The 19,125-nt window shown below is 45.2% G+C and overlaps 1 protein-coding gene across 7 annotated transcripts in view; it reads left to right on the top strand.

Annotated features, from left to right (window-relative positions):
- The window catches only part of ARHGAP32 (Rho GTPase activating protein 32), a 445,777-nt gene that overhangs the window by 207,705 nt on the left and 218,947 nt on the right, over nucleotides 1-19,125 (top strand). For 4 of the 7 annotated variants that reach the window (XM_077457866.1, XM_077457865.1, XM_077457862.1 and 1 more), the window contains exon 1: nucleotides 17,129-17,450. The exons of 2 other annotated variants lie outside the window; for them this stretch is intronic. In XM_077457866.1, the coding sequence (XP_077313992.1) occupies nucleotides 17,341-17,450 (110 nt within the window). In that variant the 5' untranslated portion in view covers nucleotides 17,129-17,340. Of the gene's footprint in view, nucleotides 1-17,127; nucleotides 17,451-19,125 lie in introns of those variants that run through there. One more of the 7 variants, XM_077457860.1, reaches the window with a different exon arrangement.

The raw sequence follows: 19,125 nt of genomic DNA, 5'->3' as shown, positions 1-19,125 counted from the left end.
TAAAAATCGGACGTTGTGTTCACATCTGACAAAAAATGTATAGTCTGAACCTCCAACTTTTGTCTAAAGAAAAAGTAAAATCTTTTGAAAGCATCATACTAATGATCCAAAAATCGGCAGACAAATTTTTCCATTCTATTTTCGTATAGTGTCATTTTCGTTTTTTCGTTTTTATTCCCCCTAAAAGGTTTGTTTGTTTTTTAATTGAGTTGTAGTTTATAGGTCACATTCTGGCTGGGTTCATACTGAGGAATAGAGCGGCTCACAGCAGGGGGTCTGGTGCGTCTCCATTCACCTTTTCAGGTCCAATATCAGCCCCAATTTTTGGCTGAATTCGGGCCTGAAACAGACCAGAAGATGCACTGGAGCTACTCCGAAGATGTGTGGACTGACTCCATAGAGAGCCGGTCACAATCTCCTTACATGCAAATTGGATGCGGGGAAACCTAGCATCCAATTCACATAAGTGTGAACCTAGCCTAATGGTGGAAAAATGTTCTGAAATAATTTCTTTGTCATTTTTTTACATCACAGAAACCTGACATTTTTAGATTTTTATATCCACTGTATTTACTTTCTTTGGAGTTCTGCTTTAAGATGGACCTATAATAGTAACAAGTGAGATTAGAGCAATGATTTCAGTGCAATTATCCGAGGAAGCTGTAGGTTGAACCCTAGTTTGTATACCACTTGGAAGTGCTTTAATCACAAAGAGATTGCATGTTATGTTGTCACATTTATCCAGAAGCCTGCTGATATTGCTTCTGTTTGAGGAAGTGTGTGGCAGTTAGTGACCCCATTGTGCACATAGGCCAGTATGTTAGTGTTGTCCGCCTACTGCTCCAAAGACATGCTGGTAGGTCAATTAGATCCTGTCTAAATTGTCCTTAGTATGTATGAATGTGAGTTAGGGACCTTAGATTGTAAGCTCCTTGAGGGTAGGGACTGATGTGGATGTACAATGTATATGTAAAGCGCTGCGTAAATTGATGGCACTATATAAGTACCTGAAATAAAAATAAAATAAAAAATACTGACAGCCATTCACGCGCGCACACACACGGTGCTGTAATTATAGAAAGTACCATGCAGGACATAGCAGTCCAATCATGGTGCTCTTAGAATAAAGCACCGGTATGAGTCATTCTGGTAAGATCTCATTATTTCCCATTTTACGTGTAATGGGGGCGAGGGCAAAGCTCCATATCTGTGCCTCTTCAGTGAAGACCGTTCTATGAGTCATTCTCTGATTGGAGCTGTATAACGTATTTCTACTCCCTGTCCTCTCCATTTTATCATCCGAGGAAACCGGTCCTCCTTGTCTGATACATTACCTGTAAAATATTCTATTTAATATCATTTCAGAATGTATGTGAAAACCGTACACAAATTGTTCTAGGCATCATCTATGGAGGTGTCTGACCACAACAATCGCATGCTCCTTTTCATGTCTCCAGTACATTGTGGGAGAAGCTGATTAGTTGCTAAAGTAGACAAGAAGTGTCTGAATTTCAGAAATGTCTGGACCCCCACCTGAGGTTTTTGTTGGGTTGATTTAATAAAAATGGAGAGTGCACAATCTTGTGCAAATGTGCATAGAAATCAGCGTCCAGGGGTTTTTTTTGTCAAAACTTAAATGAATAAGCTGAATTTAGAAGCTGATTGGCTAACACGCACATCTGCACCGATTTTGCACTCTCCCGTTTTATTAAATCAACCCCCCTGTGTCTTAAGAATCAGTGCCCAATAGGGATGAGCTCAGGCGTGTTCGCATGGTCCACGCACAGAGCCCGCCAGGAATTCGGCGCAGCGCTGCGCTAATCACAGGCAGTGAGACATTGCCCGATCTCTGCAGCAGGCGCATCGGGGCAATGTCTCACTGCCTGTGATTAGCGCAGTGCTGCGCCGACTTCCTAGCTGGCTCTGCGTGTGGACCATGCGAACGCGCCTGAGCTCATCCTTAGTGCCCAATCGGTTTGTAAATTTTGTCTGGTTTTATAAAGATTGCACAGATGCTGTTCTGCTTATAGTAAAAGCACAGTATAATTCCTTGGAAAGTGCCATATAATCATAATGTAATTAGATATAATTGATCTCATATACTCATATAGGTAGCTTTTCTGTACAGTATAACATAGAGCCCTCGGTTGTATTGGGTAATCTGGCCCGATATGATTGTACTCCCTGATCTCCTGCTCTGAGATGTTAGAAGATGTTGTATGTAATATGATATGACATCATTGGGAGAGGAATCCATATACATTGCGGATCAGCATGTTTTTCTCAAAGCTTCATTCTGACTGGGAACTATTCCTGATCTGGTGAAAAATGGAGGACCTTCCTCCATACAAACCACCCAGCCTCACTATTGTAGCTAGCCCTGTACTGTCAGTCGTGTCCATTCTTGTGTAGCTGCAAGCACTATGCCAGCACTGTGTTTGGGCGGCTTTAGAATCAGGAAAGTTTAGACGTTCCAGTAGCTGGAATGACGCTGATCTGTCAGACATCCAGTAATTTGCTGTTTCTTGGTGTCATGTTTGTTCCAAGGGAAGGTGGACTTCCTGTTCTGATTGATGAGAAGGTCATGAAGGATGAACTATGACTCCGAGCCTCCTTCCTGATTCAAATCAGAATTTGCTGCTGCTCTCTGTGATTAATCATGAATCAGCTGTAGATAGATGAGGCCATGTAATATGTCTAATATGTTAGTGTATTAATAATTCTGCATTATTCTAGTTACCCTCTGTAATATGAGATATAGAACAATGTGTAACTGGCTCCTCCCTACCCTTGTCTAATAAGGGTTTCAGGCTACCTGTTATGCCCTGACGTGCACAAGACAATTGCCTGCATGACCTAATTGAAGTAAATTGTTCTGAAAATTAGCGTATCGGTGTGTAATTTGTACAGTTGCTATTGATGTCGCCTTCAACCTGATTTTCCCAGTTTGTGTTCAGTAGAGCTGTGACACGTCATTGTATACAGTCTGCACCTCATTCCTCCTATTCGAGGTTGTCCTGCCATATTCCCAGGAGTTGGCTAAATCCCAAGGGACAGGAAGTCAACATGTCTACTATTTAGCTCACTCCTTCATTTGTGAGTGATTTGTTTGCTGTCAGAGGGATCTGTGGTCCCTGGATTTGAGTGCCTTTTGGCCCCTAGATTGGACTGCCTGGCTCATGAATTCAGTATAGCATTTCCCTGCCCTTTCCAAGCACAAGGATTGTATATTTTCATATATTTGTATACACACACACACAGTATCTCACAAAAGTAACTACACCCCTCCACATTTTTGTAAATATTTTATTATATCTTTTCATGTGACAACACTGAAGAAATGACACTTTGCTACAATGTAAAGTAGTGAGTGTACAGCTTGTATAACAGTGTAAATTTGCTGTCCCCTCACAATAACTCACACAGCCATTAAAATCTGAACCGCTGGCAACAAAAGTGAGTACACCCCTAAGTGAAAATGTCCAAATTGGGACCAAAGTGTCAATATTTTGTGTGGCCACCATTATTTTCCAGCACTGCCTTAACCCTCTTGGGCATGGAGTTCACCAGAGCTTCACAGGTTGCCACCGGAGTCCTCTTCCACTCCTCCATGATGACATCACGGTGGATGTTGGAGACCTTGCTCTCCTCCACCTTCCATTTGAGGATACCCCACAGATGCTTAATAGGGATTAGGTCTGGAAACATGCTTGGCCAGTCCATTACCTTTACCCTCAGCTTCTGTAGCAAGGCAGTGTTCGTCTTGGAGATGTGTTTTGGGTGGTTATCATGTTGGAATACTGCCATGCAACCCACTCTCTGATATGAGAGGATCATGCTCTGCTTCAGAATGTCACAGTACATGTTGGCATTCATGGCGCTCTCAATGAACTGTAGCTCCCCAGTGCAGGTGATGTATCAAATAGTGTCACCCATCGGATAGTGTCCGCCCTGAACTGCGCTTGCACAGTACGGAGGAGAAGCTAAACATCTCCGAATATAAACGGCGCCTGCACAGTGAGTCCAGGTTCAAGCCCCACCATCCAAGTGGACATATAGTTAGAATAAAAAATAGTCGAGCAAAGCGAGGCCGCGAGGGGCCCTGTTACTATGTCCACTTGGATGGTGGGGCCTCAGCCTGGACTTTCAGAGTCTCCTTCTCCTCCTCCGTACTGCGCAAGCCAGACACTTTTTGACAGAACACCGGCACTACTCATGCAGCACCCAGACCATGACACTCCCACCACCATGCTTGACTGTAGGCAAGACACACTTGTTTTTGTACTCCTCACCTGGTTGCTGCCACACACACACTTGATACCATCTGAACCAAATAAGTAGGCCTAGTTTGTAAGGAGTCAGTTATCTTTTCAGCACATGTTAGGGTTGTAGGAGAACACTGGAGCACCCAAAGGAATAGTACAAAAACATGGGGAGAATATGTTAGTTGCATGCAAAAGAGTACTGCACAAAACTGAGCTCAGGGCTCCAGAACTGTATCCTGAATCTTTTTTAAAAGTAACTATTTAGTATCACGTGTGCAGACTATTAGGGCTGTACAGGGAATGCTTCCTTTAGGCACTATTGTATTCATGTCCTCTTAGAGACTATGAATTTACCTGCAAGTAAGATCTCCACTCCCCAAATTCCTCCATGAGACATTCTCAAAAGACACATGCTAACAAGGTGTAGATCTACACTAAATATACATAGCTCCTCCCGAAGTGAAGATTACACAATAGAAACATGTCCATTTGCTTAGGAGTTTACTCCATCATCCCCCATGAATGCTCAGTGATGTCCTTTCTTCACACAAGAAGCAAATTTACATCTAATTCGCTGCGGATTCCGCATTGCATTAAAATCGCAACCCATTCATGCAAACCTATTGCAGGATTGTATGCTAAGTTAATGACACCCCGAAATAGGTTTGCAAAACGCAGGGCAATGTGTGAACACCCACGTGATCAGATTCTGGTGCAGACAATAAAGGGTCCTGCACGAGTTTGGTGCAAATGCGGTGCGATTTGAGCCATAGAAATCCAAGGGCTCAAATCACAATCCCAGAGACACTGCATGCAATTCGCACAGGAATGTGCTGCGACTCCTGTGCGAATTACATGTGGTGTCCCACACCTTATCAGTGTGAACCCGAGCTCAGTCTCCTTAGAATCTATTCTCATCTTCATCTATTGGAGGACCAGAACAGCCCTTCTGTTATGCCGCGTACACACGAGCGGACTTTTCAACATCCAAAGTCTGACGGACTGATTCCGTCAGACTATTCGATCGTGTGTGGGCTGCAATGGACTTTTGATTCGCAAAAGTCTGACGGACTTTAGAAATGGAACATGCTTCAAATTTTTACGACGGAACTCCGCCGGACCCGGTCCCTTCGAAAAATTCGCTTGTGTGTATGCTATTCCGACGGACTAAAACCGATGCTAGGGCAGCTATTGGCTACTGGCTATGAACTTCCTTATTCGAGTCCAGTCGTACGTCATCACGTTCGAATCCGTCGGAGTTTGGTGTGATTGTGTGTGGCCAAGTCCGCTCAGTCGAAAAGTCCGTCAGAACTCTGTCGGAACTCCGGCAGAACTCCGGCAGGACTCCTTCGGAAGTCTGTCGGACATAAGTCCTCTCGTGTGTACGGGGCTTAAGGGCTCATCTACACAATGCAAACAAAACACTCCACTCTGTCAGAAACAGCTGATTTTGTTGCCAACAGGGATCTGTGTTGGGGTGTCTAAAATAAAAACTGCTGCATTTACACCCTCTATTCACTTTAATAATTTGTCATGAAATAACCAAATGCAGATATTTGTGTAACTGGATCTGAGCTGGGACTGGATCTGCCGCTTGCTTCATATAATCTGCAGTGACACGGATTCTTGCTCAGTAGCGCTACCTGAACAGCGTTCAGTGAACACATCTGTGCTTCAGTTTAACTAAACCCCTGTTTAATTTGCCAGCCGCTAAGGCTTCCTGCATTCATTTAGTAATTGGTAATTGTACATCTTGCATGGCTGTTAAACTGATCACATTTAATCAGAGAGTAAAGCTGAGGTCAGATGTGTCTATACTTCTCTGTGCAGCTTCCTGTGTGCTGTACGGTGGCTCTTGTTTGCGTTAAGCAGACAATAGGGGTATGTCCATTCACCTCCATGAGCTGGAATTTTATTCTAGACTTTGTTCTTGTTTATTTGGAGGATGATGTGGTTTTCATGTGCTGAGAATCCTCTACCATCACCAGGTCTCCATAGTGAAGCATTGGTATTTTAAAGGCAGTCTTTTTAAATATAGAGTCCAGACAGATAAAAAAAAAAAGAAAGCACACATCAGTGTAGCTTCCTAATTATTAATGCATCATTGCATATCTTTTTTTTCTCGAAACCATTAGTTAAAGTGGATGTAAACCCTCTCCTATACCCAGTGAAGTAAATAGTGTCAGATGATACGCAGAGATGAAACAAATCTCCCTACATAAGTTTTACGTGTATATGTTGTCTTTCCCGTTCTACACCCTTTAGAAAGTGCAGATAGTGTTACAAATCTTTCTTCCTCATTCAGCAGTGGGTGTGGAGTTTGGGCATACACGGTGTGAGAGCTGATTGGAGGAAAGACTCACACCCCCTTCCACATAGGCAGAGGAAAGAAGGAACATGCAGAGCTGTACTCTGAATAGACCAGCTCCCTGCTAATCTCCCTCCCCAACACAAATTTCCAGCTACTGTTATATCCCATGCTGGAGAACCTGCCAGAAATGACTCTGCTGATAACAGAGGAATGGAGCAGCAGAAAGACACAGGACTTATAGCTTTAGAGAGAGATAAGTAAACACTACATATATATATATATATATATATATATATATATATATATATATATATATATATATATATATATATATGTGTGTGTGTGTGTGTGTTCAAAAAAAGGTTATGCTATAAATGTAACCAAATAGTGATCAATGAAACGTGATAAAGAAAATTAAATGAATATCATCTGTTAAATAAACCAATCAAATGTCCTGTGATTAGAAAAGTGCCTGTAAAAGAAAAAGAATAATCCTGTGGGGAAAAAAACAATGATAATGTTCCTTTTGATATAAAAAGCATTGTCGAAGGCTGTAAATAGTTGAGTGACTGCTTGAAGTATGCAGTGACTTTACTGAATATATCCCACCACCGAGTGAAGTGTGCGCTTACCAGCTTGTAGTACTTTATCGCTTGTGGCTATTACCCAGCCAGTGCCTTTTCCTCAGAGGATTTTACCAAACGATCTCATCACCTCACTGGGATGGCCCCCCGGTCTGGATGGCATCAATGCGTTCCTCCACTGCCAGCAAATTAAGTTGTAAAACGGGATTGATGGTACAAATTCGCTCAAAAAGAAGAGAAATGGAACCACCATAGATAAAACCCGTAGGGTATTTATTGTATAAAACGCTGAAAAGCGTGTAAAACAGCAACACAAATTTAAAATAAAAATAAAGGATTGCGGCTGGCTGCAGTACACACGCTCGTGCTAGTAGACAGCGGACGTAGTGCGCGGTGACGTGAGCATGTCGCTCCTCCGACACGTTTTGTCACAGGTTTGACATAGTCATGGGGCACTTCAAGCTGTCACTCAACTATTTACAGCCTTGGACAATGCTTTGAATCACTGATTTTTATATCAAAGGAATATTATCCTTGTTTGTTTCCTTTTTCTTTTTACAGGCACTTGTCTAATCACAGAACATTTGATTGGTTTATTTAACAGATGAGATTAATTTAATTTTCTTTATCACATGTTTCACTGATCACTATTAGGTTGCATTTATAGCGCAACCTTTTTTGGAATTTATTGTATTTTGTGTGTATCTCACGTGGTGTTGCTGCTAATAGGTTTTCGTTTAATATATTGCCCAGCGCAGTTTTTTCTTGCTATATATATATATATATATATATATATATATATATATATATATATATATGTATATGCCTTGGTCAGATTTACCACCACTTTAAAAGTGAATTTGATTGGTGCTAGCAGAGCTCAGAGAGGGGGAGAGAGAAGCAGCACAGGGTGTTGTGCTGGAGTGTAAGGAGCCATGCTGGTAAGAGGAGAAAGTTGAGTATACTATTTTTCTTTCACTGTCCAGTCACAGGGTGAGGGGATGGGCAGGAGGGCTGTGAATGAACTTTATAAGGGAAAGGTAAGGTCTCCTCCCCTTGTGCTATGGGACAGAGCTGTGCAAATATCAGGACTGGATGGTGAGGAATACAAATATTTTTGCAGGTACAACAGCCCTCATATTATATAGTTAAAGTGGTTGTTAAGCCACTTCAACCGGTATACACCATCAGCACTGCCTCCTATTGTAGTATCCCCCTCTGTGTGTGATTTATAAAAAATAAATGCTGCAAATACCTAATTTCACTGCCCTGATTGTGATTACATGTCTGGCCAGCTTTCTGCTTTTCTCCTCTGAGAGATGCAGCAAGCGGGCCTGAGATTTCTCTGCTGATGTCAGTCTGGAGGGGAGGAGGAGAGAGCTGGCTGGTGATGTGATCACAATCAGGCTCTGCTCTTAAATTAGGTATTTACAGCATTTATAATTATATTTATAAATCATTCACAGTGGGGTACACTGCAATAGAAGGCATTGCTGATGATGTATACAGGTTAGTGTTATGAGAGCAGCAGGAGGGGAAGGGGCGGCTCACACACAGGGGGAGGAGGACACAGGAGGAGAGAGGAGAGCAAATAGCAGGCTGCTGATGACAGAGACAGGTAAACTGACCACGGTGTCTGGTCTCAGCAGCTATGATACACCGTGGTCAGTTTACAGAGGGGTAGGGAGAAACTGGTAGGATCAGACAGGTTTTTTAGGTGTTACAGAGGGCCAAATGACACAGGACAAGCGCTGTGTCATATAACATGCTTTAAAGGAGCAGGATCCAGTTATTTTTTTGGGGGGGGGGGGGGGTGTTAAACGCTTTAATCTTTTCATTTAGCTATTATAAGTCTTTGACTTATACGTTTCCATGAGATGCCAAAGGATGTGGAGCTGCATGAAGTTGATGTGTTATAGTGGGTATACTGCTGCAGTCTAGGAATTCCCCTGTTTCAGTTCTCTCTCACACTGATTTAGCGTCACATGAGAAATGAAGACAATGAGGTAAGCAAATTAATTCACAAGTGCAAATTAAAATTGCAGCTCAGCACTAAATATTTCACAGATCACGCCATCCCGCTTATAATGAATCTTAGCACTGTCATGATAACTGTGAGATGATTGTGCAAATGACAGCAAAGTAATTTCAAAACTTTTCCTGACTTGCTGTAACATAACCAACCTGAACAGCAAGATGCTATGATATTTAGAAGATTGAGGGACAAAATCTAGAGGATGTTTTCAACCAATCAGGTTCCAAATAAATACAGTTAGATCAGCTGACATCTGTTTTTATGGGAACACAGACACATCTCTTTAGTATTTTATTACAAGCCCCACTGTGATTAGCAACCAAATGGTGATTTAGGCTCCCTGTAGACACATGATAGAAATATAGTCAGATCAGGAAACAGGAGAAATGAGACAGATTGCTGCTCCAGGTGAGTATAATAATCCCCCAAAAATGAAGGCATGGGTGCTAGCTCTGTCTCGCAACCGTGAACATGTAGACCAAGTGATAAAAATTAGCTTCACACCCACATTCGTCCTACAGGTTTATTGAAAGACTGCCACCAGGACTAAAACAATGGACCAAGGGGTGACGATGTTTCGCACATACATTGTGCTTCTTCTAAACCAGAGTTTAGGAAACTGTTGTATCTCTGTGGGTATTCTTAGAATCCTTTCACACTGAAGGCAGTTTCCAGGCATTTTAGCGCTAAAAAGAGCACCAGTAAATCGCCTGAAAGCTGCCTTTCATGCCTCCCCAGTGTGAAAGCCTGAGTGTTTTCACACTGGGGCGTTGCACTTGTGGGACAGGAAAAAAAGTGCTGCAAGCAGCATCTTTGGGGCAGTGTAAGAGCGCTGTATAAAGCACTCCTACACTGCCCCTGCCCGTTGGAATGAATGGCAGCGCTTTCAAAAAGCGTCCCGCTAGCGGCTGAAAAGTGTCGCTTAAACATAAAATAAATGTACTGGTCTGCAATCCCCCTCCATCATGTGGCAAGGGCCTGGAACTTAATGGTTCTATAAATAAAGACATTGGGCCCTTAGAAGAAGCTGTAGTGGCAGTTCACCAGGTGGGATACCCAAAATCTTGCCTTATTCCCCAGCAATGCTGGACTTTTGCAGGTAAATGCAGCATAGAAGGTGGGGGGCCCCAGGAGCTCAGATGATAAGGTGAAACCAGAGAGGTAGAGAAGGCAGCCACATTGGGTTCTTCAGCAGGAGGAGGTACAAGAACGGCAGGTCCTACCTAAAAAATACACTTTGAAAGTAGGTAAAGGAGAAGTCTAACCTGAGCTCATTTGGCTGGGCTTCTCCTATGGGTCACAGGGGTGCAGGTTTTGCACTCCTGTGACCCATTTTCAGCAGAGAGCGGTCTCAACATGACAAAGTCTGGATCCGCCAGGTGCCTGGACTGACGTACGTCTCAGCTTCTCATCGAGCAGCTTGGAGACTGAGACGGCCACTCCGCCCTGCCCCTCCACAGCTCAGCACTCCAGCGGGCAGAGTGGAGAGCTGTTGACTGACAGGCAGCAGCGCTCTGCTCGGGGAGCTGAGAGAACCGAGCCATCAGCGATGTTCGAGTTCCAGTTTTCGGTGTAGAGGCAGCGGGGGACAGATGTAGCATCCACCTAGGTAAGTATGATTAGGGAATTTATAAAAAAAACTCTGGGTGACATCACTGCTCCTGGGATCCTGGAGTCCAGCGTTCCAAAGAATTCCCATCTTCATGACACAGATACCCCCAGTACTCAGCAATCCTGTACAAGATTACTGACCTGGTGTTCTAAGGAAATGCCAGACAGACATTGATATAATCACAGAACAAGGCAGTTCTGGTCTGAATATCGCTCACTGCATTTCTGGAAGTATTAGACCCCTTTCACACGGGGGCGGGGGCGGCATCGGCAGTAAAAGTTTTAGTTGATGTTAGGCTTTTACTGTTCTCTTACTGCACTTAGGCAAAGTGCATGTGGAATTGGTTATCACATTATTCCTATACAGTACAACAGGCTCTGGGAAGGCATCAGTATGCACATGGGCTTAGCATAAGGGGTTGCAGGGGTCACAATCCCAACCCCGCCCCTAGCTCCAGGGGGTTCCCTGCAGCCTCCCTGTCATATTATCATATCCTCCACAAAGTCCAGCTCCAATCTGCCCTAGGACCCCACAGCCACACTCCAGTACTGGGCTTCTACTTTGCCTTCCACAGTCCAGGATGAGGACGTGTCTGTGCTGTGTGCTGGCAACATGGAATGGTAACCAAGCTCAGTGAGTTAAGAGGAGGAGAATGCCATCCTGTAGCCACGATGGGACCGATGTCACTGGGGAGGTAAGACACCACTCGGTGTCTTCTAGTCACTAGCTGGGATTCTCTTTTTTAACCCCCACCCGGGGATGTCCGCTTACCCCACTGCCCTGACAACACACACCTCCGTTAGGTGACCTTCCCCCAACACCTGCCAACACCCACAGAGAAACCTTCAGAAATTGCTAAAACAAATCCCTTAACACCTCCTGAGGGGCTGCAGGCTCCAGATTTCTGGTCACATGGATTTACACCCCGCCCCCCCCCCCATCTAAGTTGCGCTCCTTGACCACCCTCTCTGCCCTGGATGCTATGTCCGGCTGCTGAGCTTCTTTTCCAGTGCAGCACGCTATACTGCTCCTCCTCTGCAGTGCTGAAATCACATTCCTTTACAACACAGCCAGTCAGCCATGATCTGCACAGGGTGCATCTCCCTACTGCAACTACACTGCCATTCCCCGTCCTCTGATTCTCCAGGGGTGATCCCCGTCCTCTGATTCTCCAGGGGTGATCCCCGTCCTCTGATTCTCCAGGGGTGATCCCCGTCCTCTGATTCTCCAGGGGTGATCCCCATCCTCTGATTCTCCAGGGGTGATCCCTGTCCTCTGACTCTCCAGGGGTAATCCCCGTCCTCTGACTCTCTAGGGTTGAGCCCTGTCCCCTAATGTAAGGAGGAACTCTGGGAATTCTAAACTCTTAAGCCACTTTGAGTATCTTGGTGTGTGGTGGGTGTATCTGCACACAAGGTGGAAGTGGTGGGTGGTAGTGGGGGGGGGGTCAGGTCAACTTTTGCATCGGGGCCCACAAGCTTCAATCTACGCCTCTGGGTATACACTCCATTCCATTCCTGAAGATCATGTGCAGTGCTGCAGGAGAGGGTTAATCGGTGTTGTCTGCCTGTCTGGGCCTGTTCTGATGTGGGCAGATATGTGACTCAGGGGAAGAACATCTCTCAGGAAGATCTTGTGTAACATCAGACAAGCATTGCTGATTAGGAATTTATTCATACTCTAGTGTCATCACAGTGACAGTATAGCCGAACCTTGGGCTGGTACTAGGCTAAAGATAGACACAGGGGTGTGCCAATAATATGGAGTTGTGTGTAGACACACAAGGTTGTGTCAGTAGTATGGGGGTCAATATATAAACACAACAGGGCTGTGAGTTATATGTAGCTTGATGTGTAGACACACAGAGCTATGCCAGTAAAATTGGGCTGGATGTATTGACACATAGGGCTATGCCAGTAATATAGAGTTCAATTTATAGAGACACAGGGCTTTGCCATTAATATGTGGCACAATGCATAGACACAATAGGCTGTGCCAGTAATATGGAGCTCAATATGTAGGCACACAGGGCTGTGCCTCCAACATGGGGCTTAAAGAGGAAGTCAACCCTGATGGGTTTTACTTTCTTCCTTTTGCCCCTACAAAGTAAAAGCATAATTTGCTAGTATGCATTGCATACTAGCACATTATGTGACACTTAGCTGCAAACAAAGCCCGCGCCGTCCCCCCACTGTAGGCTGTATCCATGTTCGCCCCTCTTCCTTCTGGGGCCGCAGGCTCCAGCTCTGTGACGGGCTGGAGCCGCCAGTCACGCCAATTGCTTGTGAAGAAGAAACTGCGGAGAGGGGCCATTTTTACTTACTTATAGGTAAGTAAGAATGAGCTCAGGCGTGTTAGCAACCGCATGTGCAGAGCCCACCAGGAAGTCTGCACTGCACAGCGCTTATCACAGGCAGTGAGACATTTTCCCAATCCGTGGCTGATGAGATCGGGAAATGTCTCACTGCCTGTGATTAGCGCTGTGCAGTGCTGACTTCCTGGTGGACTCTGCACGTGCGGCTGCGAACACGTCTGAGCTCATCCTTACCTATAGGTACAACTTCCACAGAGAGGTTTACAACCTATTTAATGTATAAACACATAGAGCTGTGCCAGTAATATGGGGCTTGCTATATAGAGACACAGGGCTCTGGCAGTAATATAGGGCTCAAAATATCGACACAAAAGATTGTACCTTCAATATGGGGGGTCAGTATATAGACACATAGGACTGTGCCTCTAATAATGGGGGTCAGTGTATAGACACATAGGGTTGTGCCTTCAAATATGGGGGGGGGGGGTCAATGAATAGACTACACAGTAAGAATGAGCTCAGGTGTGCTCGCATGGTCCACGTGTAGTGCCCGCCAGGAAGTCGGCGCTGCGCTAATCACAGGCAGTGAGACATTGCCCTCATGTGCGGCTTCAGAGATCGGGCAATGTCTCGCTGCCTGTGATTAACGCAGCGCTGCGCCGACTTCCTGATGGGCTCTGCACGTGGACCATGCAAACCCTCAGGCGCTCATCCCTACTACTGTTCCTCCAATATGGGGGTAAGTGTATAGACACACAAGGCTGTGCCTTCAAATATTGGGGGTAAGTGTATACACACTGCTGTGCCTCCAATAATGGGGCTCTGTATATAGACACACAGGATTGTGCCTCCAATAATGGGGCTCGGTGTATAGATACATAGGAATGTGCCTTCAAATATTGTACGTCAGTGTATAGACACAGAGTTGTGCCTCCAATATGGGGGTCAGTGTATAGACACACAGGGTTGTGCCTCCAATATGGGGGTCAGTGTATAGACACACAGGGTTGTGCCTCCAATAATGGGGGTCAGTGTATAGACACACAGGGTTGTGCCTCCAATAATGGGGGTCAGTGTATAGACAAACAGGACTGTGCCTCCAATAATGGGGCTCGGTGTATATACACACGGGGCTATGCCTCCAATATGGGGGTCAGTGTATAGACACACAGGGTTGTGCCTCCAATATGGGGGTCAGTGTATAGACGCAGAGGGTTGGTCCTCCAATAATGGGGGTCAGTGTATAGACAAACAGGACTGTGCCTCCAATAATGGGGCTCAGTGTTTATACACACGGGGCTATGCCTCCAATATGGGGCTCAGTGTATTGACACACGGGGCTATGCCTCCAATAATGGGGCTCAGTGTATAGACACACGGGGCTATGCCTCCAATAATGAGGCTCAGTGTATAGACACACAGAACTGTGCCTCCAATATGGGGTTCAGTGTATAGACACACAAGGCTATGCCTCCAATATGGGGCTCAGTGTATAGACACACAAGGCTATACCTCCAATAATGGGGCTCAGTGTATAGACACACGGGGCTATGCCTCCAATAATGGGGCTCAGTGTATAGACACACAGAACTGTGCCTCCAATATGGGGTTCAGTGTATAGACACACAGGGCTATGCCTCCAATATGGGGCTCTGTGTATAGACACACAAGGCTATGCCTCCAATATGGGGCTCAGTGTATAGACACATGGGACTATGCCTCCAATAATGGGGCTCAGTGTATAGACACACAGAACTGTGCCTCCAATAATGGGGGTCCACATGTAGACAGACAGAGCTGTGCTGCTGTATGGGCTCAGAACATAAATAGTTCTGTTGTCATATGGGGTTCAGTATATAGCAGGGTGGATATAAATCAAAGATTTAAAAAGAAAAAAAAGATTTGTTTTATTTAAATTGGATTTTTGGGCTTTAAATAGTTTTTTTTTATTTTTATCAGAGTTATTTTAATATAATGCTTTTGGAGTAAAAATCTAAAGATAGTTTTCTATTTAAAGTGGTGTTGCCACCAAAAAAATAAAAGCTGCTTAAAATTAGTAAAAAAAAATAAAAAAAATAATTGGCAAAAAAAAATTTTTTTACTCACCTCTAAATACCGGTTGCTAGGGGGTCCCTCGTAATCTGCCTTCTTCATTGCCCGGGCTGGTGACATCACTTCCCCTCGCGCCGCACATTCACCTGGGACCTGTCATGTGTCCCAGGTGACTGTACGGCGTATCACGGCGCCCTGCGCCGCTCGTGCATGCGCAGTGGGTGCCCGGCTGTGAAGCCACAGCCGGGTGCCCACAGTATGCATGACGGCGCCGCGAGCGGAGCGGGGAGCGAGGGGGGGGGGGCTTCGTTCCCCCGCATCGCTGGACCCTGGGGCAGGTAAGTGTCCGATTATTAAAAGCCAGCAGCTGCAGTATTTGTAGCTGCTGACTTTAAATTTTTTTTTTTTTTAGGGGGTAATCCACTTTAAGATACATTAATAATTTAGTTTATTCAGCTTGAAATGGAGCTTGGTTATGTAGCTGTATATTCTGCAATATTTAAAGGGGTTGTAAAGGTAAATGTTTTTTCACCTTAATGCATTCTATGCATTAAGGTGAAAAAACATCTGACATCGCCTGCACCCCCCGTTTTACTTACCTCACCCCAAAGCAGCGCAGCCATTGGCTCGCGCTGCTGTCAATCACATCCACTGACGCGGAGCACCGGGGGCGGTGCCGTGTGATACAGCGAGCGGCTACAGCTGCCGGCTGTATCACGGGAGTGCGCTCGCAGATGCTTCTCTCCATGCAAGGGAGCTCGCATTAACATGAGAAGCACCTGCGGGAAGAAGCAGAGACAGCCGCCGAGGGACCCCAGAAGAGCAGGTTCGGGACCACTCTGTGCAAAACGAGCTGCACAGTGGAGGTAAGTATAACATGTTTGTTATTTAAAAAAAAAATAATAATTCAACTTTACAATCCCTTTAAGTTTTTTGTAAACTAATTCAATTAATCCAAGCTCTGCAAGCTGAGATAACATGCACTGCATTGATGCATTCACACAATTTCACAGTAACCATTATTATTATTATTATACAGGATTTATATAGCACCAACAGTTTGAGCAGCGCTTTACAACATGAGGGCAGACAGTACACTTACAATACAAATCAATACAGGAGGGACTAGAGGGCCCTGCTGGTTAGAGCTTACAATCTGAGATAAACCAAAGTTCAGCGATATTCCTTTAGCCATTGTTTTGCAAATCTATGTACATTACAAACTGTATGATTGAATTGGTTCTGATATCGCTGTTTTACTAACCTGACAGCTTATTTTTCTAAATAGGAAGCCAGCCTTACATTTAAAGGGCACCTGTCATTTCAGATTCATAATGGCAGCGCCTGTTAGTGGGCATCCGCTTATCTGCTGCCACCACGTCCCTCATCTTGTGGTGTCACTGCCGCATCACCAGCCGTCCCAGTAAAGTGAATGGGACTGTCGGTGAGTCAGCAGCGGGTCAGAGGAGGAGCCTCTGGGGGACAGAGATGACAGTTGCTCTTTAAAAATTATGATTTAAATTGAGTTGATTTAAATCAAGCCTTTTTACCAGTGATTTCAATTAAATCCACCCTGGTATACAGAATACATAGGGTGGTATAACCATATGATGCTCTGTGTATAGAACACATACGGTTGTGCCGCAGCATTCATGTGACCCCAATATGGGCTTTGGTTGCCTTCTGCTCTCAGTGCTGTTCTGGGCAGGCAGCACAGCATTGTACGTGGCTGATGGAGAATCCCTTGTCTGTGGCTTGGAGCGTCATCACAGCTGTCCATCAGCATGCCTTGCTATGAAAGCCCTCTCCAGCATGGGCCCTGTGTGTCTGGGAGAAAGCTGAATCAATCCTTTGAAGCTCACACAAGTTGAAATAGGAGAACAATATGCCCTGAGAGGCCAAGCCAACCCCTCCTCCCTCTGACACTGCCTTATGGCTCTTCCCCTCCCTTTGCCTGCAAATGAACAGCTGAAAGGCTTGTCTTGTGGCAGTCCCAGAGTTCCAGGGGTCAGGGCTTCCAGTACAGTAGCTTGGTGGATGTCTTGCCTGTAATGTGCTCCTGCTACCTGGACTGGGTGTGAATAGCGCAGGATGATGAGGAGCCCAGGTGGCTAGTGCACCTCATTGTAGAGAGTTGGAGAGCACCCCACCGCCTGTCTCTGCAGTCATGGAGGGAGGGACCGATGCTGTGCTAGCTGCTGCTTTCTCCAGTCTCCATGCAGCACCTTCATCTGCAGCCAGGATGGCATCAGGGAGCAATCTGGACGAGCTGGACAGGTCAGTCATTTTATGTTTTGTGTCCTGGGCTTCATGGTGTGGATGTGCTGGGAATGGTAGGCAGGCTGTGGAGCGCACAGGCTGCATGTTCATTGTTTGCTGTTTGCATTCCTGTCTGTGGGAATTGAGTAGTTTGGGGGAGGAGAAGAGGCATGCATACATTATACTCTGCTAGCCTGTACACTGTTATCTCTGTGCATTGTGTTAAATACCACACCTGGGCTATAGTGTGCTGAAAGGTCATCATTAACCCCTTCTCCTCCTCCTCCTCACATGTGTGAATGAATGCAGGAAGCAGAGGGGTGTGCTGTGTGTAGCATACTGCAGGTGCCTCTGCAGCACAGCTGTCATTCCCATTCACAATGTCAGGATCTTGTGTGCCAGGGTACCAAATCCTCTGCATCCAGCTCAGCACACTGCAGGGGTATAAAACCTGGCAGCACCATACGAGAGTACAAGTACAGTGATCACAAAATCACCGTACTGAAAGGCTAACCATCAATCTACAACCATTCTCTGAGCTTCATCATAGAAACATTACCATGTTTCCCCCCCTTTTTTTTTCCCACCAGCCTTGCCTCTTGCCTAGTCTTTTTATTGCTTCACAGTTGACATTTCATGATGGACGGTGGTATATACAACCCATATACCAGAGTAGTATGTATAATTCAGGAGACAGTCTAACCTCAGAAGTCAGGACACATGTGCTTCCCTTAGCAACAGTGAAAGGGGCTGAAATAAGCGAGGCTCCTGCTGAATTGTTTCCTCCCAAGTTAGTTGTCGTTCAAAAGTGTGAAATAACCAGAACTGGAAAACCGTAGATTTGGGTCAAGGATGGGAGGGGTACGATATAATGTTTACAGGCAACCCATGTGGCTTCAGTCTGGGGAAATGTACATTCCGTGTAGTCATTTATTATGACTAATCACATAATATGTGGACACAATGCAGGAGCCTGTAATTATACTCCTTGCATTGTAGTATATTTGTACCAAGCTGTGTACTGCATGTCATCACATGTACACAGTTTGAATGTTTTACTGCAACACTCAGATCAGCTGATTTCATACTGTTATACCGGTTTCCTCCACCCACTCCGACACTGAACACACACCAATCGCCTGATGTCAGCTGCACATCGGATGAGTGCTAAAACTGGCCATTCACTTAGGCTGGCCATACACGGTTAGAATCTCGGCTGATTCAGCAGGAACCGGCCAAAGTTTGAACTGTTAATGAGCAGGCAGATTGTACCAAGTTGATCGATCAACTTTGGTACAACCAGCCTGCTGGATTCTCTTGTGATGATCACTGCCTTCTGCCACTGGGGACTGCTTCCTCCACCTGCCCCCTGTCTGTGTTTATGGGGGGAATCGTGCAAATTTCTTTCCTGCAATCCATGATTGCAGGAAAGAAATTTGCACTATGTATGGCCTGCCTTCTTTTTTTTTTTTTTTATTTCATTCATCTAGAAGCCTCACTGCCAGAATATAACCATTGTCAGAATACACAGATCAGCGGCTGCAGCTAATGGTTATGGCAACATTTTCTTTCCCCAATGAAACAATCGACTTCTGTCAAATGGGGTAGCCCACAAACACTGATTGAAATTTGGGTGTTCTCTGCTGAATCGCCTGAATTTTGATCAGTGTATGGCCAGCATACGGAAAGCACA

The sequence above is a fragment of the Lithobates pipiens genome, unplaced genomic scaffold (genome assembly GCF_037356315.1).
Source record: "Lithobates pipiens isolate NorthernLeopardFrog02 unplaced genomic scaffold, aLitPip1_a1.2 Scaffold_27, whole genome shotgun sequence".
Classification (NCBI taxonomy): Eukaryota; Metazoa; Chordata; class Amphibia; order Anura; family Ranidae; genus Lithobates; species Lithobates pipiens.
Note: the sequence above shows the minus strand (reverse complement) of the source record. Positions and strands in the feature narration are given on the sequence as shown.